This window comes from Apodemus sylvaticus, chromosome 22 (genome assembly GCF_947179515.1).
Source record: "Apodemus sylvaticus chromosome 22, mApoSyl1.1, whole genome shotgun sequence".
Taxonomy (NCBI): Eukaryota; Metazoa; Chordata; class Mammalia; order Rodentia; family Muridae; genus Apodemus; species Apodemus sylvaticus.
This window is the reverse complement of record NC_067493.1, coordinates 3174490-3184863: the sequence shown is the minus strand read 5'-3', so window position 1 is coordinate 3184863 and position 10374 is coordinate 3174490. Positions and strand designations below refer to the sequence as shown.

The 10374-nt window shown below is 38.5% G+C and overlaps 1 protein-coding gene across 1 annotated transcript in view; it reads right to left on the bottom strand.

The window, feature by feature from the left end:
• Positions 1 to 2186: 2186 nt before the first annotated feature.
• Positions 2187 to 10374, bottom strand: part of LOC127673209 (zinc finger protein 431-like) — a gene marked incomplete at its 3' end in the record, with an annotated part of 61765 nt that continues 53577 nt past the window's right edge. Inside the window, exon 7 of the mRNA XM_052168815.1 lies at positions 2187 to 2926. Coding sequence (XP_052024775.1) covers positions 2187 to 2926 — 740 coding nt within the window. The remainder of the gene's footprint in view (positions 2927 to 10374) is intronic.

Genomic DNA, 10374 nt, shown 5'->3' with positions numbered 1-10374 from the left:
CTATTACATTATCATCAGCTTTTTTCTCCCAAAACTTCACTGCCTAAGCTTGGGTGTCTTGAAACTTGCTCAGAAATCTAACTTGACCTCAGAGATCTGTATGGCTCTGTCTCATGAATGCTGGAATAAAAAGCATATAACAAAATGGCTGAACCTAAGCTTTTCCTTTTAGAACTTAAATTGAAAACACAGAATAGCAATCAAACCCATCCCTTTTCACTTTGACACAAATTTGTATCAACATATGTCGACATGAAAACTATAACCAGGTAATAATAATTCCTAACATGACACATTTCTCTTTCATACAACTGCAAATCTGTAAGATTAGATGGATGGAATCAGGCCCTAATATAACCATTCCTTTAGTATCTTTGAATATCCTTGATTACAAGATTTACCTTCATTCAACTTCCTGGTGATGCTTTGCTTTTTGAACCTTAAATTTTGTGTTACTGCGTTGGGAGATTGCTATGCTTGATCAAAACAGTCAGGCCAAATTCTATGCGGGGATTTTTGAGACTTCCTTTGTCAATGCAATCAATGTAAACCTCTTTACCATAACCTCAAGAAGACTGTTCAGACTAGGGTAATAGGCAGCAACATTCTTTACCAAAACATCCTAAGAAACAAATAAAGGTAATCATGAGGAAATACTGGACCTAAAGAAGACCAAAGCCAGCAGAACAATCTCCAGACTCTGCATCTCCGTGTCTGATGTCAAAGTGTTCTTCAGGTCTCCAACTCCTTTCTGCTTTGTTCACTGAAGCACAATTTGTTCTCTTTGACTGGTTTGATTCAATTCCTGAGCAGGTATCATACAGTTCTAACATCTCAAAAACTTGGGGTCTCTAAGATAACTTCAATTTCACAGGTTCTTGTTTCAATGTCCTGGATCCACACATGATCTTCTCTGCTCCTCCACTGGGTCACTTTTCCAGCTCTGCCCTCTGTATCACTTTAAGCTCTGGTTGACTCCATTCTCCTGCTCCTGTTGTTCTTGCTGTTCATCCCATGGTACTTCCATCTTCAAGATGCTGGGTTCTTCTGCTAGAACAAGTCGTGACCCATAGCCTCCCTTATGCTTGCTCAATGGTGCCAAGCCTCAGCTGTTCTGCATGACAACTTCATGAACTCAAATTTAATACCACCTGGGATATTCTTACATATAACCAAGCCGAGCTGTACCATGAGGTCCAACCTTGGTGAGCTCTAGAACACACCTTTTCTGTCACTCAGAAAATACCAGTCAGTTTTCACCACAGTGATGCTGATTTCTTCTTCATCACCCGTAATTACTAGCTAGCCAGAATCAATTGTCTCAGTATTATTACCATTTAATACCGAGCTGCTTAGTTCTGCTGCTTACTGGGGCTGGAACACAGCCCCTTCTGTTACTTTATCAGCAGCTTTAATATTTCAAATATATCACTGCCTAATCTTGGCTTTCTTGGAACTTGCTTAGAGATCTACCTTGATCTCAAAGGTCTTCATGACTCTGTCTCATGAATGGTGGGTTAAAAAGCATGTAACACCATGCCTTGAACTAAGATTTTCTGTTTATATTTTAAAATCAGAACCCAGAATCCAAATCTATCCCTTGGCAATTTGACACATACTTATATGTTCAGATGTCTACATCAAAACAATAACCAGGTAATAATAATTCCTAACATGATACAGTTCTCTTTCATAAAACTACCAATCCATATGTTTAGCTGAATGTAATCTTGTCCTAATGTAGCCATTCTTTAATGCCATTGAATATCCTTGATCACAAGATTAAACTTCATTCAACTTCCTGATGATGCCTTGTATTTTGAACCGTTCTTTTTTTATTTTTCCTTTCTTAGTTTCTATGCTTGTTAAAACCTTTCAGGCCAAATTCTATGTGCTGATTTTCGTGACTTACTTTGTCAATACAATTAATGTAAACAGTTTTACCTTAACCTCAAGGAAACTCTTCAGACAAGGGCAGCAAACTTCTTTGCAAAAACATCAAAAAAAAATCTCCAGAGTGGAAATAATCCCAAGCACCCATGTCTATCATATCCTACTATGATACCTTCCTAATTCCCACTTAATTCATGATCATTTTCATTATGTTTCTCTCCAGCACACAGAATTTGGAGGCTTATTCCTAGTGAAAACACTTTACCACATTGATTACATTAATAAGTTTTCTGTCTGGTGTGTGTTCTTTTATGATACTGGAGATGACTGGGTCTTGTAAAGGCTTTACCACATTGATTACATTCATAAGGTTTCTCTCCGGTATGTGTTCTTTTATGATATTGCAGAGTACTGTGATGTGTAAAGGCTTTATCACATTGATTGCACTCATAAGGTTTCTCTCCAGTATGTGTTCTTTTATGTATTTGGAGATGACTGGGTCTTGCAAAGGCTTTACCACATTGAATACATTCATAAGGTTTCTCTCCAGTATGTGTTCTTTTATGATATTGGAGATTACTGCGCTGTGCAAAGGCTTTACCACATTGATCGCATTCATAAGGTTTCTCTCCAGTATGTGTTCTTTTATGATATTGGAGATGACTGCGCTGTGCAAAGGCTTTACCACATTGATCGCATTCATAAGGTTTCTCTACAGTATGTGTTCTTTTATGATTTTGGAGATGACTGCACTGTGCAAAGGCTTTACCACATTGATCGCATTCATAAGGTTTCTCTCTAGTGTGTGTCATTTTATGTTTTTGGAGATAAATGGGTCTTGCAAAGGCTTTACCACATTGATTGCATTTATAAAGTTTCTCTCCAGTATGTGTTGTTTTATGATATTGGAGATTACTGCATCTTGTAAAGGCTTTACCACAAATATTACACTCATACAGTTTCACTCCAGTATATCTTCTTACATGCCTGCAATGATAATTAGCACATGTGAAATCTTTACCACATTCATTACTCTGATCAATCATGTAATCAATATGAATTATGTTTACAATTTGTCTAATGGTAAAAAAAACATCAGATCTTAAGAATTTAGCCCTTCATATGTTCATGGTGTTCTCACTCATCATGAGTTGTTCAAGACACCTGTGATAGTTATTACATGGCTCATACTTGTAATACCCTCTTTTATATGATGTATTTTAGCTATCTGAAGAAAGTTATAAAAACTCTGATCTTTATAACACTGATTGTATTCATATTTTTCCTCTACTGTGAATTACAACACTTTTGACTGGGAACCAGGACACAAAGAAAAATTTCCGAATTCCTATTGACCCTAAAGATTTTCTACATTTTCAGTTTAGGGGTATTCCATGTAAAACTAAAAAAACATGTAATTGCAAATGTCTTTCATATTTCTAATTACTTTCAAAGGCAGAATACTACATATCTTCTTATTTCAGAACAAAATTTTATGTTTCCTCTTTCAATATGCCTATGCTCACATGATTATTATTCATTATGACACAAGATATACCTAATAAAAAGAATAATAAGTGAAAGGTTTACACATTACATTCACACTGTTTGAATTTTTATTTCTTATAACATGTGCAATATGGACTAATGTTTCTCCACAACAACATTCTTGATTCTCATAAAATGCCCTCTCACCAAACTTAACCATATTACTACAAGAATATGAGTATCACCAAGTTTTCTGTGGACGATTTTCTTTTTAAAATGTTTTGGATATAAATTTATCACTATTCAATGTGCAGTTTCTAAATACTATGAGACGCTACAGATTGGCAGGGCCACAGCATAGCTCTAAAGAAGCTACTTATCAAATGGATACACAAATCAGGTATCGGACCTTGAGGTACATGGTTTTGTAAGAATATTATAATCATAGCTACAGTTAAAGGACTGTTATTTTACACTCTTGTTTTTGCTGGAGATTCCTTAAGATATTAAAATTTCCTCAGAGACAAATTGGTATCAGCTTGCACATGAAAATTACCTTTCATGTCTTCTAATACTTTGAAAATGTTCTTCAAGATGATGGTCTTCCCAATTATAGCCTAAAATACAGTACCGGAAATGAATGATATACTATTGGAAATTAGGAAATAATCAAGGCACTGTGAATTTTCACTGAACCATGAAAGTTACAGTGAAAATTTAGTGTAACTGAATTATTCAGCTCAATCTTCACTATTCCCAATTAAAATGATAGATAATCAATAACCAATAAACATTTGTTTCCTTTAGATAAATAACAGTCTTACCTATAGCGTTGAGGTTCAGGTAGGTTTCCAACATCACATCTTTGTAGAGATTCTTCTGGGAAGGATCCAGCAAATTCCACTCTTCCTCAGTGAAGTTCACATGCACATCATCCAAAGTCACTGCATCCTAAATATCCCATACATGTGTACAACACAAAGCATGATACTAACATCAATGTAAAGAAAACACATGTTTCCTCGAAAACATATTCATATTATTTTGGCAATCCACTTATATTTTGACTCAGAATTTACAATCACTGTGCCATTTTAGATGGAGCTTGTATTATAAAATTCATGTGTCTTGCTTTTGAACAATTTGAATAACATACAGCCCTGACAGGGAAATGCAAATTGAGAGGGAAATGCACAGGAAACATCCACAATACTGATCAGATATCTGAAAAATTGTATGAACAATTACTAACTGCAAGTCTTATGGGTAAACTGGGTGTATTTGCACATGTCCTTAGTCATAGAGGTACAGGCAGGTGTATGTCATACAGCTGGATGCTGGCATGGCCTATGTAATATGTTCTATGAGACCAAAAGTTATATATTAAGACCCTTAATCCCAACAAAAATCAACCAAGGAAATAAAAATGATAGAGAACTCAGTTCTTTACTAAAATTTCCCACCAAGAACTATACATTCACTTCAGATCCGTACTCATCTTATACAAGCATGAAGTGCAACAGTTTAAACTATAACATTAATAAAATTTTATTAAAAGGCAATGCATGCTTAAACAGTTACAAATGAACAGATGAAACTAAAATAATATAAATTTTGATCATAAATAAACAATGCAAGGCAGGAGAAAGAGCTCAGCAATGGAAAGCTCTAGCTGGTCTTCCACATTGTGTTTGTCAATTTCTCAGATATACATGGGGACTATCAACTACTAATTACTTCAAGATCAAGAATTCTGAGACCATCTTATGACAAGTGTAAAGAAGAAACATATGATATACATATTCCTATACAAAGGCAAAATATTATTTATTCAAACATTTAAGAATAGTCACAAGTGTGCGGAAGAGCATCACACACCTGGAATCCAAGGACTCTGAAGACTCCAGTAGTATTGATGTAATGAACACATATCAACTTGAGAAATAGAATATAACCTATATATTTGGCCAAATTTCAAAGTGAAACATGAGGATTAAAAGTTGCACAAAAATATATACTTATTGTGCAAAAACATGTCAGGTGGCTTATGTGGTCCCTATGTCGACTATGAGGACAGGAATGATTTCACAGAGAGAATTTGTGTTGAAAAACAAAACCAAAGGAATAAAATTAAAATATTAAGCCCCCAGGCTTGCAAAATAACTTAGCATTAATAGCAAATAGGGCTAAAGCATCTTATGTGATTCAGGGACAGAGTTTAAATATTGACTGTATGGGAGCATGAGAAGAAAGCTGAAGGATCAGTTTCAACTACAGCACAGTAGACACACAGAACAAAATTTTTCCCGCCTAATAGAAAGTCAGGTACACACCTAGAGCACAGGATGATTGAATGCCCAATGAAAACTCATCCACCTAGAGACACACCTTATGGGCAATCTCCAATCCTTACCATTATTATGGATACAATGTTATGCTCCCAGACAGGAGACTTTCATAAGTGTCCAATGAGAGGCTTCACCCAGCAGCTTACTGAAATAGAAGCAGAGAACCAAAGTGAACAAGGGATGGACCTTGTAGATGCTTAAGGAAGAGTTGGGGAAGGATTGAAGGCCCTGAAGATGGTAGGAACCCCACAGGTAGTCTAGCAGACTCAACTAACCTATAACCTTGGGGACAATGAGAGACTGAGCCACCAACCAAATAGCAGACACAGGCTGGACTAAGGCCCCGGGCACATAAGTAGCAGAAGTTCAGGTTAGTCTTAATGAGGGTCCTCCAACAACTGGAACAGGCAGTGTCCCTAAAGCTGCTGCCTATCTTTGGTATCTGTTCCTTTAACTGTACTCCAATGTCTGGCCTCATTGGGAAAGGATGCATTTAATCGAGCAGACAATTGAAGCCCCATGTTGTGAGGATACCCAGGGGACCCAATGAACTGCATTCTGACCCTGGATGCTATAGACTTATGTTTATCCTGTGATGAAAATGCATTCAGTCTACAGTGATCCTAATAGTCTGCAGGAGCTCCTACATGATTCAAATTTCTAAAGTGTCAAATGTCTGACACTCAAGGCAATATCAAGAAAGTCGAATCTTTTAAAATCAGAAAGCAAGTCCTATCTTTCCAATATAAAATGGTACAGAATAAACCCTTCCTCTTCCAGTAGACAGGAGTGTACACTCCTTTTTCAACCACATGCCATGCCTGCCAGGAGAAAAGTTAGGCTTTCCATAAGATTCACCACACTATTTATTATCCCACATGCAATTTACACAGCTCTACCTAACACTGTACAAAAACCAGAGACAGCATAACCTCTCTCCTGACTAAGTCTCCTGGTGGATTGTTAACATCATAATTTCCTGCCTGAGACTTCAGCCAGCTTTCAATATGAGCAAACATTCCCTCTTGAACATCCCCACCAAACAGGTCAGGAAAATCGGAAAAACGCAGTCAACATTCTCTGAAAATACAGACAGCAAACAATACCTTGGGAATAAAATTACCACCTAAACAAGACAAACCCAGAGACAAGTATCTAGACATATTATCACAACAAACCCAGATACTTAGATATCAGCATAGGAATATAATTAGCATAAGCCACGAAAATATGTCAACAAGAAATACAAGGTGTCCTGTCAGGGCAGGTCCTCAAAAATTAAAACGTGCAAGAGTTCTGATACAAAAGAAGTTGTTTTGTGGAAAGGAGAGGAGTGAGAACTTGGGAAAGGGATAGGGGTGCACAAGAGGACCTGTGGACTGGAACACATATAGGGAGCAGAGAGCCTGGGATGAGAGTAGAGAAAGACTATAGCGGGGGCTTGTGTAGAGAACAGAAACAGGGAACAAATATAGAGAGCAGCTGAAGCTAGTGCTCCATGTATATAAAGCACACCTGACAACAGCAGCAGCTGATGGAGGCAGGTAATGACTTAAGCAGGAGCTCAGTCCCTGAGAGAAGGCCATTGAAATTGCCTGCACGTTGACAACTACAGAGGCAAGGTTCACACACACTGAACAAGAAAGTAAGATAAATAGAATAAATGGACGAATTGGTCAAAAAATAATTTGTGTATAAAATTTTACTGGCACTAAATAACGAGGAACACCGCAACATATCAAACGCAAAGACGTCAATTGACTGTAATAAAAGAATATCAGCTCAAAGGTCAAGAAAATAGTTTTAATGAAATCTTACATGAATAATTTCTAAACTAAAGATAAAGAGTCCTATTAAGGTACTTGAAGCATCTCAAATACCAAATAGAGTGAAACAAAAAAAGTGCCCTTGCTACAAAATATCCAAATCACTATACATATAAAGAAATATGAAAACTGCAATAAAAATGAAACAAAAACAAATCATAGGTTAAAATAGACCTATTAGTTTCATACCTGCCCTCTCAATGTGTAGTGTAAAACACAAAATGTTTTGGACATATCCTTCAGAATCAAGAAAAGCATCCATGATGCTTCTACAAGCAAACCAATGGTACAAATGATGTGGGAAGATCCAGCCTTGATATAATGATATTCAGAGATCACCATCTTATTTAGCAAGTAAGAAGCATCACTAGAAACCGCACAGGTAGTCACATCTAGCTGATGTTTCCCATCCAACCACTGATAAGAGCCTGCACCTCAGCACCCTCTGATCAGCCACCTGTTCCTCCCCATTGTGGGCAGATATCCTGTGCTTACCATGTTCAGAATACAGAGCTTCCCCGAGGTCCCCTCACAGCACAACACAGAACAGCAGAGCTCAGATCAGGAAACAGTGAACTCTCCTGGTCTGCAAAGCCACAGGGAACTTGAAGAAAGGTACCCGGAAGATCCTGCCTCTTTCTTTGAATGGCAGGTCTGGCTTGATTTCTAGATTGGCCAGTAATCCTTACCACTCCTTACAGTTAAATTGTGCCTCTAGTCCAGGGTGAAATTTTTACAGATCTTAGGAGTAGATTGCACTCACTTAGCATTTGTGCCCTGCCTTGCAAGAGGACTTTTACACCAAGCAGCCCTATGGAAGGACCCCACTATTCCACCTCAGGCTATTCAGATGTCTGCTACTCTCCTTGTTAGCAATGACCCTGCACTTGACAGGGCCTAAATTCAGACCTAGCCTGAGCTTTCCTCAGAGCACTTGCCTTCCCCTTCATGTAATCAATGTTAATAAGTTGCATAGCCCATTCCTCACATGCACTGAAGATATCAATCTGTCTCACAAGGGGAAGGGTGCCCAGGCTATTAACTTTAAGTAGTGACTTTAGGAAACAAGAGTTTTCTTTTCTGGCTTCATGCTGGGCTCAGGGAAATTGCAGCTCCCTTTCACTGGAAGAAAAGTCCCTGATTTTGAAGTTTCCCTTGGCATTGGCAGACAGTCATTATTAGAAGAAGAGGACAACGGTCTCTGAGACATTATAATAAATCTTCTTTCTACATACACAGAAAAATTCACCCTCTCTATGAGATATTTTGTTCTAGAGAATCTGTGCTAACACAACTGTGGGTTTTTTCCCCACCGTGCCATGGAGAAAGATGTGCTGACTATAAGTTGTGTTCCACACTGTCTGTCATTTGTTTCCTGGTTTTCTCCTGGGTTTTATTCATATGAATAATATAGTAGAAGGGAATAGTATGAAGCCACATAGCAAACACATGTTTCCTAAAATCCCTCTTTAATGTTAAGAGCCTGTACTCTTAACTGGGCTCCTTTTTCTGTTGGGCCAGCTTTATACCTCCAGTGGAAGTCAAGTAACAGGTTATCCCCCTAGATATCAGAAAGAAGAAGGGAAAATGCTGTACGGAATTCTCAAACAAGCTATGAAGTCAAGTCATGATGAGTGCAGGATCACTGCCCACAAAGGGGAAGAGAAAGCAGCTGAACAACCCCTCACAACCTCAGTTGCAATGGTGTGTCCTCCTCCAGGGCTGGGTGGGAGTGCAGATGGATGACATTCTTGGAGGACAGGCACAAGTGCTACGGGATTGTAAACCTGACCTGAAATATAAGAAAGTTCTAGCACAGGACTGGAAGCACACTCTAACCTTGAGGAGGAGTAAGACAACAGGAAGACCTGCCAGTCCGACTAAGAGGCGGGAACTTCTTGGTTACATGATAAAGTTTGTTTTGGCTTAACAGGCTTAATGGTTCTCTGTGTTCTGCTTTGAATGCTGGTCTTGGGTGCTGTGTGGTGACTTCAAATAAGTTCTGTTTTTGAGACATGTTGAGCACAAGGTCTCTGCCCATATTGAGGATAATGTGGATGAGCAGAGGAGTTGGGGTTCTGGGTCCTCCCTGGTGCTGGATGGGAAGCATCAGTCACATGTAGCCAGATGTGGCCACCTGTGAGGTCCCTTGTGGTGCTCCTCATTTGGTAGACCAGTCGATCAACTCTGTATATCTTCACTACCAGGGCTGAATCTGCTCAAACCATTTGGGCCACGGGCTTGCTTGTAGAAATGTCATGGGCAGGATGCCAAACATGGACAGCCCTAGTTTCTCTTGATTCTAATACAAGTTCTGCCCTCAGCATTTACTACATTTGTGTAAGATCCACCTGCAGTTAATTTTGTAGAGCTGTTAAAAGGCATCTCATATATTGGGGAGCACTGCCATATTAACCTGTGATGGAGAAGAGTATAATTTATAATTAAAGGACTTACCAAGCTTAGGAAATAGTTACAGTCAGTAGCATTGGGCAGAGAGGTGGAATTTATAATGATATAATTCGTTTGGACCTTTGGTGCTAGCTAATCAATAATGGTGTTTCCAGGGATGAAATACATAGGAAACTTACTGCATATCTGTTTGATCTGTATAAGGAGAAAAATCCTCAAACAAATAATAGAAAGGCTGCATTGGATCATGGCAAAAGGCAACCTCAGCCAGTGAATCCATTTACAGACTTGAGCCAGTTTACAAATGCAGAACCCCTTGAATGAAGGGGTGTCCGGGCTATGAATTCCAGAAGATTAAGACAAGGAGATCTCCCAGTTCAAGATCATCTGAGATTAGTGGCATAGAG